Below are 21,793 nucleotides of genomic sequence, written 5' to 3'. Positions count from 1 at the left end.
GCAAAGTCATTTTCAAAAAATCTATTTCGATTGTTGGAGACATAAAGTATAATTATAATGGCATTTATATGACTTTCTATTGTTCTCATTAGGATTTAAAATTTGTTTCCTTCTGTCATTTACTAAGTTTTTCTTTCCTAATCACCCTGGATCACACACCCCCAACCTCCATCTACGGAAGATATTTAAAAAAATCTCTTTAGCCTTGTCCAGGTACCATGAATAAGGCTATTCTAGAACAAGAGAGTGTTTTTTTCACGAGCAAAATACACAAGGATAAAATTCTGCTACAGTTCATGCAAAACAAGCAGACAATTTACATAGACCATAAAACATGGGAAGGAGAGGAGGTAGGAGACTAATACATGAACTCAATTCTTTTCTGTGAAGACTTATTTTAGGAGAGTTGCAAAATCCACCTGTCCTCACCATAACAAGGTTTGGTCTTTACAGCTACACCAGTTGATCATCGGTCCGTATTGATAATCCAGCTCAATTTGTGCACAACTGAAGGACAAAGCTGTAGGGAGTGGAACGACTGCCATAGTTACACAGACATCTGGAAATGCGACTGACAAAGCTTTTCCCCACAGCTCGGAGCCTGTGGCATCCCATCCCCCGCCCAAGACATGCAGCAGGGACTGTGCCAAGCACCACCCATGCAGCCCAACACAGAGCCATCGCTAAAGCAACCAGGACATGTTTATTTGCTTCCCATTGAATGTCAAGGGGGAAGGCAAGGATGGGTAAGGAGGCTGGAGAGAGGACAGTAATATCAGAGGCAAGGGACAGTTGGGCGGGGAAGGAGGGACAACAGAGGGACAACAAGAACATCAGTCAGCCCACCTTCAAAAACAACAATGTCAGCCACTCTCAAACTTGAGAACCAACCTGATTGTCTTCTTTATCAATACTAGAGTTATCTCGCTTCAAGATAAACCGCTTCTGGGATTCTTCACCTTTTTCATCTTTTAAATGTTCACAAAACCTTTGCTCTGGTCTGCCAGCAAAGTAAAACATATCAATAAAAAGGTTTTTTCCCTTGTTTAAAGTTATTTCTTAGTGTTGTCTTTCCCCCACAATGGCATTTAACTTAAAAACCCTGACAAGTGGTTTTGATACTAGAGTGGCTGGCAGTATGTGGGGAGCTTCACATGTGTTTTAGGACATTTTTGTCATTTTGAACTCAGGGGTGTGTTTGCTACGTGCTTTTCATAATGGCTAAAGTTAAAAATTCGAAAGGCCTGCACATATATAGTGCATAGGTGTCTTCTTTAATTTTGACCTGCTCAACTGCTCCAAACAAGTTTCTACCCTTATTATCAAACAAATACACATGTTTAGAATTTGCGCGCACCACATTAATTGACCTATGTTTGGAAGCTGAGAGAACAGCTCCCATCATAGGCTTCCTTTCAAGAGCCTTTTAAATCCACAGTGAGAGAGGATCATTTAAAAATCATTTCTGTCTTTCTCCAAATGCTATGGAGTCTGGCTCCAGTAGATTGCGACATCCTTGACCATGTCTTGTAAATCAGTTCAGTAATTGGGAAAACCTTAGGTATTTAGTTCGAACAACTTAATGACTGATTAGCATGGGGAAAACGCTCCAAGCAGTTACACACTATTGATTAGTTAATTGATTTTTTTAGGTCCTCTTAATCATTTGAATTATTAGAGAAAAGGTCTTCACTTCCTTGTTAATTTCCCACGATTGTCATTGCATGCCACAAAGTCAATGAATGACTTGGACTTCACCCTCAGAGGAAGCGCTATAATGTTTGTTCCTGGTTTAGAAACAATTGTAATGTATGACTCTCATTAAATGGTCTCTGTCGTGTCTGATGTATTACTTCTGAAGCCTAGAAAATTTTCTGTCCCTGCTGGGTTCATTAGGTTTTTAGTCATAGGGAAGCCACTTCACAGAGTCTGTTATTTAAAGGAGGTGACCTGTCATTAAAGAAAATCTCTTCATTTGCTTCCAGTTCCAAAATAAGCAAATAGCACTTTGAAAACAAAGGAGTGGTTTAGGTGTATAATTCAAATACCAATGGGATGCATTCATTCCTTAAAGATGTGTACATTAATCATAATATTGATGAACAGCCAAGAGCAGAAAACTGGAGTATCAGTTGCAGTTTTTAGAACTGTGTATTATTTTTTCAGAGTGATACTATTATCTTATTTAATTCTTACATTAAGAGTTTCAGGCAGAAGTGAATATTTTTTGGCCTCTTTTAAAGACAAGAAAACCATCCATCAGTTATTCTTTAGATTTCATGTTATGAATTTGCCCATTAAGCCACAGGCATCGAACAGCCAGATCATATCCTCACCTAGAGATTCAGTTCCCTTCCTTTCTGATTATACAGTACATAGTGAGCTGAAAACTCTCAGGCCCCAAAATAGAGAACAGAAACCTTCCATCACATTATCCTAATTCTCAATGTAAAGGTTTTCCACCAGACTTAAAATGCATTAAAATATCCACAACCAAGAAGTACCAATATGACATTTTAAAATTAAATAAACTTGCCCTTTACAATGAAGAGATCATTTCTAGTAGAGAAATTAAATATATTTCAGTGTAGCATAGTCACAATACTACAATTACTTATTGTACTATAAAGTACAACACTTCAATTACTTATTGTACTATAAAGTCTTATTCGTACGTATAGTTGCAGGTCACTGAAAGTAATAACAATTCTCTAAAATTTTCTTAAGCATCCCAACATTTTCAGCCAATGCTTATATGCTGTTACACATGATTTTTTTCTAAGAATGAAGAAACCACATTTATTACTAATTTTAGTATATGAAATGAACCTATTTATTGTGTCATTAAAAAATTACTGACATAATCAGCCAAATTTTCCACCTCAATGGCTTCATGCCATGTCCACAAGACATCAAGTGCCATGGGAAATAGGCAAGGCAAGATGGAAAGGGAGCTGAAGGGAAGCCAGAGGGCTCACTTTAATACATTTGGGGGTTCTGGGGACTTGTGAATTACCATGGAGAGGCCGTGTTTTTGATGTTAAGATGTTAATTCAAATACAGATGTTGATTGTATCAATGCTAATTACATCTCTTCTAATATCCTACGCTCTGTCGTCTGATAAGGTCTAGTAAATGAAATTATTTGCTTACTTTTAAATTAATAGATATACTCTTTGTGTTGGCTGGTAATAGCCTTTAATTGTTCATCTAGAAATAAAATGATCTGAGAATGTGCACTTTTTGATTCATGAACATAAGGTGAATTTGTTTTACTTTAACTTCTTCAGTGTACTAACCAGAAAGGTTTTAAAATCTGAGGGTATCTTGGGAAGGGAGGGAGGTGGAAAATCTCAGGTCTCTTAGTTTCAGTACTTCCAAGTGTGAAGTGTCTGCATAAGGGAGCTATTTAAACATTACGTTTAAAATTTCATTCCCATTTCTTTACAGTCTTTTTTTTTTTTTTTAGGTAAACTGGATTTTATTTATTTGTACTTAGACTGTGCAAACTGCTACTGATACACAATGCAGCCAAACAACACATCTTTCTACAAAACAGTAGAGTAATGAACAAATCAACGGTTGTAGTAAAACAGAGCAAAAGGGGGCAGAGGAAATCCATGAAGTGCATTCTAGCTAACACTTCACCTGGACAGTTGAGGATTTTAAGAAAGAAATCCTTCTATTCCTCAAAGTAAAAGTGGGCCTCTTTGTCCACTTCCCTGGCAGTGGAGGCCAATTCGGTGTCCATGGCAAACGTTTCTTGCTCTTACTCTCTATAAATCTACCTTTCTCTTCCTCAATAAAATTTGTTTACTTTTCCTTTTTGGGGGCAAGCATCTTTACAGTCTTGTAAGAAGGCTTCGTTTCTCATAGCAGGATTCTACTTAGAAAAACTATACCCATATATAACCAGAGAATAATCAAAAGGCTTATTTTAACTAATATTTTTAACTTGTTTAGAACAAAAGAATATTTACTACTCTGACATAATTTATGTGAAGTGAATTCTCAATAACTTTTTCAAGTATCTTTTTAGATTTTTCAAATGCTAGGATTTAATAATTCAAATTATTAATTCCTTCATCGTTTTCCAAAAATATTTTGAATGATCATAAAGTAAACATTTGATGTTTTTAATAATCAGAAAGTAAACATAATAACATTTTCCCAAGTTGAGTTTATAGGGAATTACTTATAATTCTAGATGTAAAGAGCAATTAGCAGGTTAAGCTCACACAAACTAAGTTATACACCTGAAGTATTCCAAGCAATTAAAAATCACTGGTAATACACTATTATATTATAGCTTTTAAAAATCCTTTTCACAACTAATATACCACTGTAGTGATATTATTTCTAAGCAATAAAATGGATGGAACTAAAATAATGTATGATGGACCTTTATTTGAAATGGTAATGAATTACTTTTAATGTATTAATATGTGAATGTGACTAAAGAAAACTTCTCAGATGTACAAAAGGTCACAGCATTTATTAAATTAACGATGATGATCAAACTTTCCTACATATCTCATGGCCACGTTTCATACAGGCCTAATTTTTTTTTTCCTGGTGGATTTTAGCCCATAAGGTATATTTCTACTTTTCTCTATGGTATCATCAAAAAGCACAGAAAATCTATGTAATGCTTATTGTGGATGAAAAAGATAGTCTCCTCTTCTCAAAATAAAACTATTTTTCCACAATTTGTAGCACATATCTACTGTGAAACTCATATGATCATCTGCAGTTGAACAGCACTGGCATTTCCAGTCAATTTCTTGGCATCTACAATCAAACCGTTGAAAAGTTAGAATTAACTCCCTATTGTCTCTTAATTAGATGTGGCTCACAAACTAAGAAGCAGTGTCATTGAGTGAAGACAATCAAACTTTGTCTTCTAGTCAATCAATTCCAAACTTAGTTAAGTTTTTCCCCTCTTGAAACTTAAAATAGATGAACACTCGTTATTACTATTTTTTAAAATCTTTTTTTATCTTAAAATATTTTCAATAGTTTACCTTTACTACTTTGGTTCTTTAGACCAAATTTATTACTTTTCTTTCAAATATTTAAGCTTAATCCCTACCTTCTCCTCTACACATAAATGAAGAATTTAATTCTATTAAACATGAAGGGTCACAAAGACAGATTCTTTAATTTCATTCCAAGTAACTGGAAGGTGGTCATCAACATGTATAAGAAAGGTTTCTGTCTACAGCAAGGCAAAATATTTTGCTAGTGTAAGACACTTACCAAAAATGTTTTAGTTTTTAAGACATTAGAGAAATCTAGTGGCATTCTTCCCTTAGTATTTGAAATTTTCAATTAAGCATGTTTACGTATTAATGTTTTTATTGAAAAAATCAAAATTCCCAAAGTCTTCTTAAATATGAGTATTTGATGATTTCCATTATCAGTTTATCACTTTTTAACATTGCATTCTCTTATAAATGAGACCATACCTTACAAATCTAATATATACACTGCTTAATTGATAGCTGTCTTTATTAACATCATTCACACTCAATAACTTTGCCAAATTCATTTTAATCTTCTCTGTTCCTGTTATGTTATAGATATAAGTAGACAGATTCAAACTACCAAAACCATCTTGACTATTGCTTAACATAAAACTATTCATGAAAAATAACAGTTAAGCAGAACATTCAAACAACGTGTATCTGCATGGCATTTCTTAAATTGGTACCACTGCTCTTGCAAACAATTTGGCTATGTGGATTAAAAGACTTAAAAATTTAAAGTTATCAATCTTTCTATGGGTACTGGAAATGTTGGGTTTTGTTTCTAAAACTAAGTAGCTTCAGGAGCTATAGATTTGAATCTATTGTTGCATCAGTCTTTTCAGTTATCTTCTACCTCCTGTATTTTCTACTGTAATAATGTAATTTAAGGCCTTCCACAATGAACAGTTCACTTTATTCCCTGGGTTTTCTATAAACAGTTTTCAAGATATGATTTGGTTAAAAATAATTTGTTATAAAAATTCTGTTTGCAAATTAAACTGTAAAAGTATCTAAAGTCTCAAAAAAATATATATATATATATAATCGATCTTCCTTGACAGGGTTATTCTATTTCTAAGAATTATAAAAGTAAATGGTAATAACTAAATATAGAATTCTATTATTTACAAAAACAGGAGAGTAGAAATCTATAGTAAACTGGATAAGTGACTTAAAGTATATAATATATAATTAATATGTAATACGCAGATACATAAAATATCAGATGATACTGATGAACATAACATCAATTCATAAAAACATGTACATGTTTTCACCATATTTATGTTCAAACTACAAAGGGTGTCAAAAAATGTATACACATTTTAGGAAAGGAAAAAACTATTAAAATTGTAATACTCAATATATACTAATAACAAAATAAGTTTATATTAAATGTAATACTTAAAAAGTAACTTGAGTATTACAATTTTAACATATTTTCCTTTCATAAAATGTGTATACATTTTTTGGCACCCTCTATATAATATATAAGAATAATAATATTAGCACTTGTTATCCCTAGATTGTGGAAAAATGTATTTTGAACATTTAGAAAATATTCTTTTATAGCATGTATTATTTTATAATCAGCTAAAATGGGCATTTAGATATTTTGCCAAACCAATTAACCAGTTTTTCTACTGTACTGTTACTTTTAAAAATAGCACATTTAGATCTTTTGTATTAACCTGTATGGAGTTGAAAAACATTCTTCTTAGTAAAGCATCACAAGAATGGAAAAGCAAGTATTTAATGTACTCAATACTAAAGTGAAACCAGTAGATAAAGAGTTACATGCAAGCATGAGAGAAAATCACAATTAAAATGCAGTGAGGGGGAGAGGAGAGGAGGGGAAAGAGAGAGGGGCACAGAGCAAGAATGGTAAGCTCATGTAACGGGCACAACATAAGGGTATACAGCGCACCCTCTAGGTGAAGGGCTGAACTACAACTTTACGAACAATGTAACCTAAGCATTTATACCCTCATGTTAATCTAAATTAAAAAAATAAAGACAGTCATTCCCCACTACTAGAAAAAAAACAAAACATCACATTTAGTTATGCTTCCTGATTCTAGTCCTGGGTTATCACATTAAGACCCTATAGTATACAGAGGTGCCAAAAATGTATACATGTTTTAAGAGAGGAAAAACTGTATTAAATTTGTGATATTGAAGTCACATTTGACTTCTGCAATTATAAGAGATGTTCAATGTGACTTACATTCATTTTTTTGTTATCGGTATATATTATTCCCATTTTTACATAGGTTTTCTTTTCCTTTAATGTGTATACATGTTTTTGTCCCTCTGTATATAAACTCTCACCTCATGCCCAATCATTTGTTTATTGCTGTGTCATTCTTTATCTACATTCTTAGCAACAAGCATTTACTAGCGATAACAACTAAATGATAGTGTCCAATCTGGATATGTATTTTCTTCTGTAAGGGAGAACCAAAAAACAATACAATATATTAAAAAAAATAGGAACAAGAAACAAATGAAATTTGGAAAAAAGAAAGGAATTACATGCAATCAAGACCTGGAATATTATACATTCAGTTTATAAGCTTGGTTATATATTAAATGTATTAGTGTGATGTTGGCAACACTTCCAAATAAGCACAAGCATCAGATTGACCTACTGAGCTTAACAAAACAGAAGGATTTTTTTTTCTGGTTGCCTAACAGTTTAGGATTACCACAAATGAAAAATGATGCCTGCAGTGGAAAAACCACTTTCTAGAAAGGTAATTCTTCTAAATGATCTGTGAATTATTTAAAAAATATATTTATAAAATAGTTTGCATATGTATTTCCAAATATGAGAATAATATAAAATAAATGCCTCGGTTCCTAAAAGGATGGAAAAAACTACTTTTCAAGTTTTAAACCACAGGTGCCAAACAAATCTGTAAATATAATTTCTATATGAGAAAATCCTCAATTTTAGGATTAGTGTGTGATTAAGATTCAGGATTAGCCAAGGACAAATTGAGGCTCATTGTATTTTCAAAAACTCCAATGGTATCTTCTAAGTAAACCTATGAATGAATAATCTAGTCTTAATCTACACATGTGGTACTTAGTTCAATATACTTGATCATTCATGTCTATACTGGTGCTATTTTGACATACAGCAGGACACTTCACCTGTTGATTTTACTTCTTTTCACTTCTGACAATTGATGATAAATGTTTTTTTGTTCCGCTCCAGGGTATTGATTTCTTGAAAGTTTTCTTATCTCAGGATTTTCTTATTGGTGGTAATAAGATGACTACAAAGAGGCCTAGAGTATGACTGCACTTTTGTTTCTTTATGTCTCCATCATCCCATGTCAATGTTATATGGAAATTAAATGATAGCAGGGTTCACATATCCAATGACTCAAGTTCCACTCCCCACAAAATACATAACCCAATTTCTTTATATAAACTAATAAGCCATATTTAAAATAGCAATTGCTTTTTTAAAATAACCTGGTGTCAAGAACAGCAATAATTTTAATAATTAAAATAGTTTTAATGACTCATACATAACACTGAGATGCAAGCCTAACAAAATTTGTGTCCTTTGAACTCTGTAGCTTACTATGTGTAATCTCCCTAAGGGAGAGGTGCTACCTGTATTTTTGCTTTGTTGAATGGAACAGAAAGTAATAACACTTAAAGAACTTAGGATGATTAAATAAATACACAATAATGCAAATAAACTATGAAGCCCAGTTATCAGGGACTAGTAACCATTCAATAAGTGTTAGAAACTATAATTACACTCTTCCCATGTTTTGAGTAGATGAAATCTAAAGGCACACCAATGAACATTTTCATTAGTTAACCTTAAGGAGGATAGATCCAAACTATAATACTTGAATATTGGTATGATCTGTGCATTTTCAAAGGAGGCAGTCAAAATTTGTGGAATATAACATTTTCTTTGGAAACTCCAGAAATATAATTGCTTATATGTTGTAATATTGTATATAAAAGTGTTCCATTGAATTCTACATGAAAACAGAGTATTTCAGAGTTTATTATCAATGCAGTTTAGTTGATGCAGAATTAACAAATATTTTTTGTATGTGAAATGAAGATATAGGGTTTTTTATCAATGCAGTTTAGTTGATACAGAATTACCAAATATTTTTTGTATGTGAGAAGGAATAGTATTTTTTTCATTTTTATGAAAATTTGAAGGTTTGAAGGCAGTGTGGGAAGTAAGGATGGGGAAGTTGCGGGGGAAATGCTTCTCTGGGAATCCTATGGGATCGGGAAGGGCTGAAGGTTAGAAGGAGCCAGGTTATAGGATAAAATATAATAGATAAAGGTTGACTTATCTTGGTAGATTCCAAATTATTGTGTGAAGATTTGTACTATAATAGAATATTATTATTATTGTTATATTCATGATACATAACAAGACTCTCCTCTTCAAGTACTCTCTGAAACTACCCGAGGTACAAGTACAAAAATGACTGTCAATCCTACAAGTGGACCTAGAAGCAATGAGTAAACCCTCAGGAATTGGGTCTAATTCTGTTGCCCACAGCAAGTGAAGCTGCAGACTGAGGGAATCAAGCCACAGTTCTGCTCCTGCCAGAACTATTATACAGTTAAAGGACAAGGCTATAACTGTTCTAAACTGAATTAATACATGTTACATATTTACATACTTACATTTATTGTTTCTTTCTTTTTTTTTTTGACAGTCTCATTCTGCCACCCCGGGTAGAGTGCCCTGGTGGCATCATAGCTCATAGCAACCTCAATCTCTTGGGCTCAAGTGATCCTCTTGCCTCAGCCTCCCAAGTAGCTGGGACTTACAGGTGTGTGCCAACGCACCCAGCTAGTTTTTCTATTATTAGTAGAGACCGGGTCTTGCTCTTCCTCACGCTTGTCTTAAGCTCAGGTAATCCACAGTGCGCCGCAAGCCTTGGCCTCCGAGAATGCTAGGATTACAGTATGAGCCACCATGCCTGGCCAGTCATAGACTTTTTTACAATATACTCATACACTTACACAAACACAGTCTTGATCAAAATTATCTTTGCTCCTGAAATAAACTATCAACAGAAAATAGATACGGCCTATGGCTATACTTCTTTTGTTCAAAGTATGACATTGACCACTTGAGAAATGCTTTCTATCTTTCATAGTGTAAGAACATGAAACTGGGTTCTGTTTTGCTTCTAATTATGACAAGACAATTTTTAATCCAGTGTGCCTTATAGTTCTGAAATATATTGGCATCATAGTTTTACCATTTACCTGAGAAATTTAATTTAATTTTGTTCTTTGCTCAATCTTAAAGACAAATGCAAATTAGAATTTCGTGAGTGTAGCAATGAGTACCAGAGAAAAAACAGTACTTGGTTTTCTTCTTGCTTTCAGATTATTGGAGAGTATTAATTCTGCTAATGTTAGTTCTTCCTTCCCTAAATTTAGGAAAAGAGTTGTGGCTGAGTGGCAGGAGCTCTGGCTTTTGATCAGGGTCTTCCATGCATTGACTAGAGAAATCACTCTGTTTTCTGTAAAATGGTTCAGCTTTATCTGCTTAGGATGTTGTGAGTAAAATAAATATGACTGAAAACAAATATATAAATACATTTATTAAAAGTATTACTTCATGAAAAAGGTCCCTTGAAATGTTATGTTATAAAAGGTGCATGCATGTTTCATTTCCAAAATTAAACATAAATTAGGCATCCACACACAAAGACCAGAAATAATTTCAAGTGGGAAAAAAGAACACAACAAACTTATGTTCTCTCCTCACAATATATTTCTAATATTTACCTATCCCTACCTATAGAATTGTCTATTCTCTGTGGTATTTAACAATAACAATAGTGTGGAGAAAATACAATATTTTAGGAAAACCACCTGGAGTTTGACCAGAGATAACAAGTAAGTCTCACTGTAAGCCTGAGTATTGATCAAAAAACGAAGTGCCATGTTCAATAAATAAAACAGGATTTTCCTGAGGCAATATGATTTTATTAGTTAGATTTCTGATCTTTGGCTTCTAGTCAGATGATTTTCAACACCATTCCTATGGAAAGTGCAGAGTATATTTACTATGTTTAGAAATGACAGATTGCCAACTAACCACTCACAGATATCCAAGAGGCACTTAAATAAATTGATGTTTGGTCTTCTTCAGAGGATTGCAAGCAAGCATTCTTACCAGGATGCTGCTCTGTCTAGTCACAGCACCACTCTCATTCTTAGCCAAAGGAAAATAAGAATAACAAACACAGGAGGAAAATCATTTGTTTGTTTGTTTTATTTTGATATAAATGCACTTACTCATCTGCAGGTGGTAAAATATCTAAAGAAAAAACACTGATGATCCCATTTTAAGCTTTAGCCTCTTCAGAAATCTAAGTGGGATAGATGTTCTTGACCTTGATGAACTGCTGCTGCCTACTACCTGGGTCTACCCACTGAGAAGGTGGAAGGTCCCAAGATCCTGCCGCTTATGCACTAATTATCCATCACTTCATCACTTCAGGGATTCTTTCTTTTTTTTTTTTAATGGGTTAATAGAGGATGCATAAGATTAGTCTACATTATTTGTGTTTGTAAGGGTTTCTTAACAAAAGCAATTGGTCTCAACTGCTTTGCCTACAGGAAAGCTTTTTTTAGCTCTAGAATGCTGTTTGATGGTTGTTATGACTTACCAAATAGCCAGCCTAGTTAATCATCTCGCAGGAAGAAAACGCTGTAGTCACTACACAGCCCTATCACTCTAGGCAAACCCCTGAGACTAGACTACTCAGAATCACTCACTGCATGAGTCCTTCCTCACTGGACTCTTAAGATATAGCCCCAAACCAATGCTTTTGGGTCACTCTCCTTGTTTTGCAGTTTCCAGGGCCTGGAACCATTCTCTTTCAGTGTATTTGCTATTTCCTTTCTTTGCTCTGTACTTTCAGAGAAGGGGATTTTGAGGCAATGATGGTGGGTGGATATGAAAGACAAAGGAAAAAAATGTTCAAGAGATGACAACCTTTTAACATGAAAATTATCTGAGATGACTTAAACAGGTGCTCTGACATATGCAAAAACATTCAGAGATCATGAGATTTTTATTGTCTATGGAGAATTTGGGACTTTGGAAAACACTGGTGTCAGTGAGTTCTATTTCCAAATTGTGCACACCGAGTGTGTATCTTTTCTCTAGCATCAAGTGAAAAAGGGATGTGAAAAAATATAACAAAAAAATAACTGTTTTGTGCTAAACACAAACTTAATAAAAGAGAAAGTGAAAATCAGAGAGATCAAGATCAAGGGCAATGCTTCTTATGAAGAAGACACATGTATCTGTAGCATTTTAAATATTTTAATAAAATCATTATTCATGTTTTAGTCTGAGTTCCACATATAAAAAGTGTGACATTATAGAGAGTAAATACAGTAAAATATAATTTATGGTGCCAAAATAAGATGTATCCTAATTCCTCCATCCTAGATTTCCAAGGAGCTTATTCAGCATCGCCAACAAATAATTCCAACATCAAAAAATAAAAAGTGAAGAAGAGTGAAAATTATCTCTGGCAATCTATGGGGGATGCAAAAGGGGGACTAACTAAAGATGAGAAAACACAACATGGAGATCCCCAGCTCACAGATTCCATCTGTTACTTCAGTGAAAAGATAGTAAATTCTAGAGAGGTGATCCCAACCACTAAAACCCAATTTGTTCACTTTAAGGTGTGCTTGGAGGCTACAAGTCACATCCAGTAGTGACCTCTGAGCACCAACAAGACTGTAGTGCTTCAGGGGCAAGGTGACTTCCTTTACTAATGCTTTGAAGTGTATCAATTTGCTTAGATGACCAAATTACCTTGAACTGTCTCTCACATGAACACAGTTATTATTTCCTACTTTCCATGGACTATGTCATTTATTCCAATCCCATGCCTGGAAGATAGCAACACTCAGCCAAGTCTTTCTACCCTTGGTCATTCCTTCTTAAATATATCCTGCTAGTCAGGGCCAGATTAACCTTTCTCAAGTGTTATGTCATGCACATCAATTCTTTTGTTCTAAAACCACCTGCAATTTTAAGTTGCTTTCCACTGATGGAGACAAGATCATCTTCTCCAGCCAGCATACCAACATTGTAAAGTCTCATAAATTTAAGGGAAAATGATCATGATTAAAATCCTTATTTCATTTCATTGCAATGGTGATTTTTGGCAATTTACTCATTCTCTCTCAGTAAATTTCCTCTTCGGTAAGGCTGAAAAATACTTTTGAAATATGTTCTTCATTATATGGTTGTGATACCTGATGCAGCTATTAGTCAGTGCTCAATTAATTTAGGGATTATCATCATAGGTTTGTTTATACCCAGTACCTCAGATTGCAATGTATTCCCCTTCTCAATATATTTTTTTAACTCTTAGCTTTTCTAAAAGTCTTCCTCAATGTTTATTTGAGCCATGAAAAGGGTGGGCCATGAATTCCCACTGAATTTACATTATATGTGATGCTGGATATCAATCAAGCAACCATTCCCCAGGCAGTTGTTATGTGCCTACTATGAGTCCACAAAGAGTGGCATCAATTTTTTCAGGTTTTAAGATGACTGATATTCTTAACTTATTCATCCAAACTCCATAAGCAAAGTGTAAGAACCATGAGGACAGAAATCTGACCTTGTAGTTTTTGTGTAACCACAGAGACTGAATAGTGGATGCTGGATATAGGATATTGATTTGTTGGTGAGTATTAGTTGCTGTAAATACATTTCTAACAACTGGAAAGTTTTGTCAGTGTGTATTACAGAACATCAAAAACACGGCCTCTCCATGGTAATTCACAAGTCCCCAGAACCCCCAAATGTATTAAAGTGAGCCCTCTGGCTTCCCTTCAGCTCCCTTTCCATCTTGCCTTGCCTATTTCCCATGGCACTTGATGTCTTGTGGACATGGCATGAAGCCATTGAGGTGGAAAATTTGGCTGATTATGTCAGTAATTTTTTAATGACACAATAAATAGGTTCATTTCATATACTAAAATTAGTAATAAATGTGGTTTCTTCATTCTTAGAAAAAAAAAGAAGTGAAATGAAATAAAGTAAGGCTTGAATTTTATGGATGTACCCCTTCAGAAAGTTACACCTGGTGACATTCTCAAGCACAGACCATCTAGCAATAACTATCAAACAGTGGGAAGGTTCTCTTATTTAATGACATCAGTGAGTTAAAGTTTAAAAATATCTTGTCCTTCAATCACTGCTTCTTATCTGACAACAAAAGACTTAAAAGAATTGGAATAACCAACTGACCCAAGAACTCTTCTTAAGTACTTTGCTCAATATTTTGGTTTAAGTTAGTTAGACTACTCAAGAAAATTTTTCTTGCCCTTAGACACACACATTGGTTTAGATTTCAGTGATGCTAAGCTTTTTTTCTCTGTAAGCCTACAACTGAACCATAGTTTGTGCTTCATGTTCTTCTTCTCTCAAATGAGGCTCTAATTATATATGTCCTAAATATATTTTAGGATTAAATTTAATAATGTGTATGAAACAAGGGGTAAAGAACACAGTGCAATGCATAAAAAGTAGGTATTATTGTTATAAGTAAGACATGATGCCATTTAACTGAGAAGTATATACTGAGTGAAATCAGTTCCTTATATCATGATAGGGCATACTGATTATATCTGAGGATATTACCGAAAATGCTAGAGGTGAATGCAGCATACAGGCACATGTGCATACACGCACAAATAATCCTTACAAAGTGTGTTATTTTGACCCAAATAGTTTGAACTTCATGTGAAATTATTCCTTTACCATGCAAAACTAAACATTCTCAAGTCACATTCTGTAATTATTTAAATTCCTATCATCTAGAAAATCAAGATTCTGGGAAACAAATTTTAACCAATATGTAGCTAATAAAGTTTCAGTTATTTATGTATCCATTTCAGAGGAGCACTGAAGTGTCACTGAAGAAAAATTAAAAATCAATGTGAAAGAGTGCTGCTTCTCTCCTTCAATCTTTTAGTTCACTTTTATATCCTCAATCCACATTTTTGCATTCTCCATCCATATTTTTTTATGAGTAATCTCTTTCAGGTTGTTTAAACATGCACTTCATGGCTGCACACATTGGGAAAGTCTCCCCCAACACAAAGCTCATGGTGAGCCATCCGAGGAGCTCCCAATTGGTCCCCTTCCTTTAAATAAATGGAAACCTTCAATCCAGTCATTTTTCTAAATTAATATGGTCCCTATGACATCACATGTCAATTGCCCTGATAAGACAACACTTGAAATTTTAACAAAGCCAAAGACACTGAGACACTTCGAACTCGAATAGAATGTTGTGAATAGACTGCTCCATTTTAAACGCCAACTACAAAGAGCATGGCAACAGACTTTTAAAATAAAACATATAAATTTCCATAAAACGACATTTCTCTTTGCAAAAACTGCCAACAATGATTTAGTAGTGATTTAATACTATTGGTTAAAGCACATTTAATTCATCTCTTTTTTGTCCTAAAAGACATTAGTTGTCCCTGAACTACCACCACTCTCTCCACCCATCAAGAATCACTCAAATAGGGAATGATCAGCAATATAGTTGGAACAGAACACAGTAGGTCTTCATAGCTGTGAATCGAACACTATTGAGATCAACCCTTTAGGAGACAACATAGAAGTACATGACTTACAGTCATTGGACATTTTTTGTTTAAGTATGATTTGAGTTGTGAAGGGGTGATTAAAGGGTAATGTGTAAGAGCAAAGTACTAGGCAGAGACTGAACCCTGGCATGCCTGTGGTAGTAGCAACCACATGTTTTAGAGGTATTTTCTGCACATGTTGACTTCTCACTCTTCCTAAAGTCATAAATACACAGGTTTTATTTTTAAATGGCCATTAAAAAACAAAAACTAGTGCCCTTCTGGAAGTGATGAAGTCCAGTAATATCATGCCAATTACCTACAAATTAAAAATTTTAAAGGATTAATTCTATTCTATAGTAATAGTTTGAAACTTGTAGGAAACACAAGGATTTAGAATGTTCCAAAACCACATACATATTCTATATATATCTACATATACATGCTTTGTCCAACATAGCACTTGAAATATGGTTGGTTACCCTGATGAAGAAACTGAATTTTAGAGTTTAAATTGTGTTTAAATTTAATTAATGTAAATTATATGTAAATAGTCATATACAGCTACCATATTGGGCAGAGAAAGCTTAAAGCTTTCATTCAAAGTTTACTAAGAGTCTTCATATAATGCTTAATTTTCTCAAAAGCCATTCCCCAAGGAAACAGATCTCATATACATACTAGTATCTATGCCTATGTGACTGTAAAATCAGCATGAAGTAAAAATAAATCTATCCACTAGTCTCCTTCCTTTAAATAAATGTTATCAATTTTGATGTATGTGATCTACAGGTTTTCCATATTTTCTATGGCCTTACAAAGAATAATAAAAAAAATTAAAAGGAGATAGTCAATTGCTTCTCTCTTTTGCAATCAGCCATTGTACCTTATGGTATGTGAAAACCATAAGGAAAATCAGAATGGAGAGTAACCAACAACAATACCACAGTAACAAAAGAAGTATTTGGTGGAGAAAGAAGATATAAAGGTTTAAAGAACACCGACTTTTAATTCCCACAAGCATTCAAAACACAAGGTTCATGTGTCAACAATCAGATAAAGTGCAGGCTGATAAATTTTAAAATGTGTTTTGCCAGCATGATAGAATACAACCACAGGACCCAATAATTCTGAAACTTCAAGGGCCCTTAAATATTATTCACTTCAAACTGTCCTGCAGATATAGAAATAATTTGAAGCCCACAGAAGTGGAGTGCTCATTGTCCCTGAGATAATAGCTAAGCCTGGTCCCAGATATCCCAGTCTGTGCTCTCTTCACTCTTTTACTTGGCCTCTGCTTGGCCTCTGCTGAGCACAGGCTGATCCTTGAGTAGAGAAAGAACCTCATCTCGTTGCCACTTGTCCCAACCCCTGGAGAGCGGAAAATAAAGAGTATTTTCACCATAATACTCTGCTTGACACAAAAGCACCCTCACTAATATGGCATGCCATATCAAGAACACTTCAAAAAAGAAAATTAGAAAAGTGAATGCTTTTCTTGGGAACAATTTTTGAGTTTAATGTGTCTTTTGCTATAGAAGTGGCTTGCATGCTGCTCAAAAGATATATGGGTTCAAGAGAGAAAGCTTCAAGTTTCAAAACAAATAACTATGCATTTATTATGCATTTAGTGATGCAATGGGACAATGAAAAGGTATTAAGATAAAAGTAATTATTTTAAAAAGAAGAAAAAACAAACTGTTGTCTTCATTTTAGAACTAAATCTTAGGTACATCATCTAGCTCAAAACTCTCATTTTATAGTTGAAAAAAAAAAAACTGAGCAGATTTTAAATGACTTGTTCCTAGTAACACAACTATCCACACAGTAAGTGGAATTGAGTTTTACGGGCAAGATTTCTGTCTCCAGGCTCAGATCTTTTTATTACTCTGGAAACCACAATAACATAATGTTTTAAAATCAGATAAAAATGAGGGAAGAACAATTATCCTGTATTGTTATGGGTTCTTAAATATATCTGTTGTTCTCAATTTAAGTTAGATTTGACATAAAATTTCCCATGGTTTTGTATGCAAGTTCATAGAATATTAATAGAACAAAGAAAATTATGTTTCAGGAAGTACATGAAAGATGGAGGAATAAATCCACTTTATTGGCTGAATTTTATAAACTTTCTTGGTTCACAGATAATCTGCAGATAAATGCCACAACTTACGATAAGAGCAAGAGATAAATAACATTGAACACTTTAAATGTCATGTGCTTTGAATTTTATACTGTGCTCTTACAAATGAATCCATAAGAGAAAAAGAAAATGCTGGGTAAGTACAGTGATGGGACTTACATTCTGGTGCTGCTGGTCTTGTTGATGATAACAGATTTTCCTGTTTGATCCACATTATGATCCAATCCAAAGTAAGCCGCCACCCTATGGACAAGCATCCTCTGATACGATGACATCTGAGGGAACTTTTTGTAATGATTACTGGAAGAAGATATAAGGAAAAATGGAGTCAGCAATTTCATTTCATGCCCATAGTACATTTCACAGGTACACACAAAGCTATTTCTCCTTCATCAAAACCACTAAGCTGCTTTCATTTCTGGCATCACTTAATGTCTTCATTTCCAGATGAATTTTCCACTTATAGATTTATTGATTAAGCTGCAATAAATATCTTTGTTGCATAGTTGTGCATTTCTCTTGCCAAAGAGACCTTAATGTCTGTTGGAAAGTATTTTATTTTAGTTTATGATACCTTCTCCACAGAGCCAGGGACAGGACAAATGATATGACACAATACGTGATTGTGGATGCCTATCTGGAGATGTGTCATTACACGGTTTACACTGAAAGCAGCACAATTATTTCCAGGCATAACTGACTGCAGCCAGCTGGAGCCCATTAAAAAACTATAATAAAAATGAAAAGGGTCGCTTCTCATTACAGCTACTCTATGCTAATCAGTAGCCCCCTGTTCATAGCCATTTTGTCAGGAATTTAACAAGCAGGAGCACACATGGTCCAAACAGCAATTCACCCATCAGCATACAGCTCCCAGTTCCAGTAACATCTCCATTTAACAAATCAAGAAACACATTAAACAATGTTTTATCTATCTCTACATCTTTCCAGAATGGATAATTTAGCCCAAATACCAAACTAATACAACACCATAAAATTAACTGGCATTGCAGTTTAACATACTTGTTGTCACCAATGAAATCGATAATTTCCTGCTCCATTTTCAAGAGTATCATCCTGTCCCTGCAAAATAAATGTTAAAATTAAAAGCATTTATGTGTTTTATATCCCCAAAGTTCATTAAATGTGTGAAAAAATTATTTAAACATATGTTGCTATCAACCTATATCTAACTCTTCTCTGGAACATGTTGGCCATTTACATATTATTATTTCATTTTACTTACAATTGTTTATTATCTCATTTATTAAGTGTTTTGTAAAAAAATTTCATAATCTAATGTTAATCATATAATTCAAAGTGTTAAGACTATAAAAATATCAAATAATAGTCTGTTTTAAATTAACAGAAAACTGAAACAAAGCCAAGCCTAATTATTGACTGTAGATGATTATAGAACTGCATTGAAACATAACTAACTTGACTTCAATAATTTTCATTCTCTATTTTTTCCCCTTAGTATCTCTTCATGATCAGAAAAGTAAACTGTTCAACCATAATTTATTCACCGGTTAACTACCCAGTGTTAAGAATTTGTAGAAACTGTAAACATGCAAACTATCAGCGGAAAAGAGAAAATACAGGAGATAGTTTAAGACATCAGGGAAGGTTATCTGCATTTTACAACAGCCTTCTTAGAAGTGTTGGTTCAATGACTTTAATTGTAATATTCTATTTGACCCTGGTAAAAATAAGAGGCTTATTGAATAATTTACCTGGAATTATTCTTTAATGTGTTAATCAGAAACTCATGTAAGTCTATGCCTGTAGAATCCGTGTACTCTTGGCTGCAATCTGAAACAAATAGCAGGATGAAGTTGTCAAGAGCGATGGTGGGAAGGTGGGGTGGAAGAGGTTTTCCAAGTCTTTCCCTCCTGCTCAGGTAAATTTTAGAGGAAGCTGTTGGTGTGAAGATACATGTTTCAAATCTAGCAACCTGACGGTATAACATCAAAATGAAAATCAGGTTTGGGGATGGAAAACACCCAATAGATGCGGAAAGACCCAGATGTCATAGGAGGGTAAGTGGGCAGAGTTTGGGCGGGAGGCAGGTGGAGTCAAATGTCATGTGTTCATTTTACACTGTAAATCAGCAAGGGCACAAACCTCAGGTGACAGGGACTCCCACCCACAGACAGCACGCAAGCATTTGAGATCTTATGGAACCTTGTTCTCTTAACACAGAGAAGGCAAAAAATGAAAGTTGTTATGAGACTATCTAAATGTTGATCAGTACTAAATATATGTAAGTAGTTTAATTCTCTTACTGCTGGCTAAAGCTTAATTTCCAAATCTGTTTTAGGAACCTGAATGTCTCTAGTCCCACATGCAACTTGGGTTTTAGATTGTCAGCAGCAGAGACAACCATTACAAGTAGAAGTGTGATTATTAGTGGTAGCTTTCATTCCTCAGCAGATCAAATACCCTCTTCTTTATCAGTTATTTTTTGAAATCTACTGTAAGGCTATTTATTCACATTATTCTTCATTTCAACTTAACTTAGTTTTTGTTTGTACAATGATATGTATGGAATCAATTTGAATAGTCTGGTTGGTTTGCAATTTTGGGAGGAATGACTTTTTTTAGGAAACTATTGCAGTAAAAGTGTATATTTTTTAAATGAACATTATGTGACATTATTTTGGTGCTCAGACTAAATTCATCAATGCCAAATAGAATGTTAATCATCTATTCCACTGGGATGTACATTTGTGTTTTGGAGACCACATCACTTACTGACTGAGAATTGCTAATCCACTATCTGTCTTTTAAGATAAGCATGAAAGTTAAAATGTAAAACACGGTAGCACTATGCCTCATCAATCTAAGTTCGTTACCTAATAAACCTGAATTAGGAGCAGAATTATATTTATTCCTTTGAACAAGCTAACACTGAAAACAGAGATTCAAATGTGAATCTAAACAAATATGTGATCCTAAAAATAACCCATATAGCAACACAAATGACACCGTAAACAGAAAGAAAGTCAAGGTCACATCTTTTATACATACATGTTACACATGTAACGTTATATGCAGGGTTTAGGGGGAGAGGCTATGCATGTGAAATCTAGAATATATTCTGTGAATAAGTATCTGCCCAGATTGAGTACAGTAAGGAAACATTTTCACATTCACCTTTTGATAACATTCTGATCTTGGGTTTTTCAGAGGTTTTATCTTTGTTTTTATCCTTTTCTTTTTCTCTTTCAGAGTCATCTTTCCTAGATTTATCCTCCTCTTGCAGGCTGGAAAAACTTGAAAGCTGTAAATGAATTGATTCCTGTTGGGGAAAAAATATAATAATTTAGGGCCTGACTTAATAATCTCTATCTGGTTTCCATTTTGCATAAAAGTTATTAAGTACAGGAAAATGAAAGCCAGGTGCAGATTTTTTTTTTCTTAAATGGTAAAAAATTAAACCTGTCAAAAAATTAATTGCCCTTTAAGGAGACTTGAACTTCAGAAGTCAATGGGAGGTCATGAGAAACATCTAGCACTAAAAGTTTGCCTCATGAATATTAATCATAATCAAGTTAAATTCCTGTAGATCACAACTCTTATTTTCTCTACAGGTTTATTTTTAAACACCTAGAAAAAAATTCTTTATCAGCATGCTTGTATCACAGCCACTGCTATGTCTTAAAAGACAAAAAAAAAAAGGCTTCTGTAATTCTTTTCTGTAATTCCTTATAAGGAGACATTGGCACAAACACAGACAGACAGATATTACCAATCATAATTACAGATATAACAGACACAGAGAAAGCCTCTAATAGCCAATTTATGGTAAAAACTCCATTTTTCATGTCAACAATGATTTCTACTAATATGAAAAATCACACTATATAATTGCAGAAATCCTAGGTATGGGTTATCATCATAGTTGCTTACAAATATAATTGATAAGTCCTTATGATATATAATTACAATAATCATT

The 21,793-nt window shown here is 34.0% G+C and overlaps 1 protein-coding gene across 26 annotated transcripts in view; it reads right to left on the bottom strand.

Moving 5' to 3' along the window:
• The window catches only part of ARPP21 (cAMP regulated phosphoprotein 21), a 154,406-nt gene that overhangs the window by 86,433 nt on the left and 46,180 nt on the right, over positions 1 to 21,793 (bottom strand). For 24 of the 26 annotated variants that reach the window (XM_053599471.1, XM_053599484.1, XM_053599466.1 and 21 more), the window contains 5 exons: positions 20,992 to 21,136; positions 19,569 to 19,647; positions 18,856 to 18,915; positions 17,992 to 18,132; positions 892 to 1,000 (listed from right to left, as the gene is read on the bottom strand). In XM_053599471.1, coding sequence (XP_053455446.1) covers positions 892 to 1,000; positions 17,992 to 18,132; positions 18,856 to 18,915; positions 19,569 to 19,647; positions 20,992 to 21,136 — 534 coding nt within the window. The remainder of the gene's footprint in view (positions 1 to 891; positions 1,001 to 17,991; positions 18,133 to 18,855; positions 18,916 to 19,568; positions 19,648 to 20,991; positions 21,137 to 21,793) is intronic. The other 2 variants (XR_008381650.1, XR_008381649.1) reach the window with 1 other exon arrangement.

This window comes from Nycticebus coucang, chromosome 8, assembly GCF_027406575.1.
Source record: "Nycticebus coucang isolate mNycCou1 chromosome 8, mNycCou1.pri, whole genome shotgun sequence".
Taxonomy (NCBI): Eukaryota; Metazoa; Chordata; class Mammalia; order Primates; family Lorisidae; genus Nycticebus; species Nycticebus coucang.
This window is presented reverse-complemented; position numbering and strand designations above follow the sequence as displayed.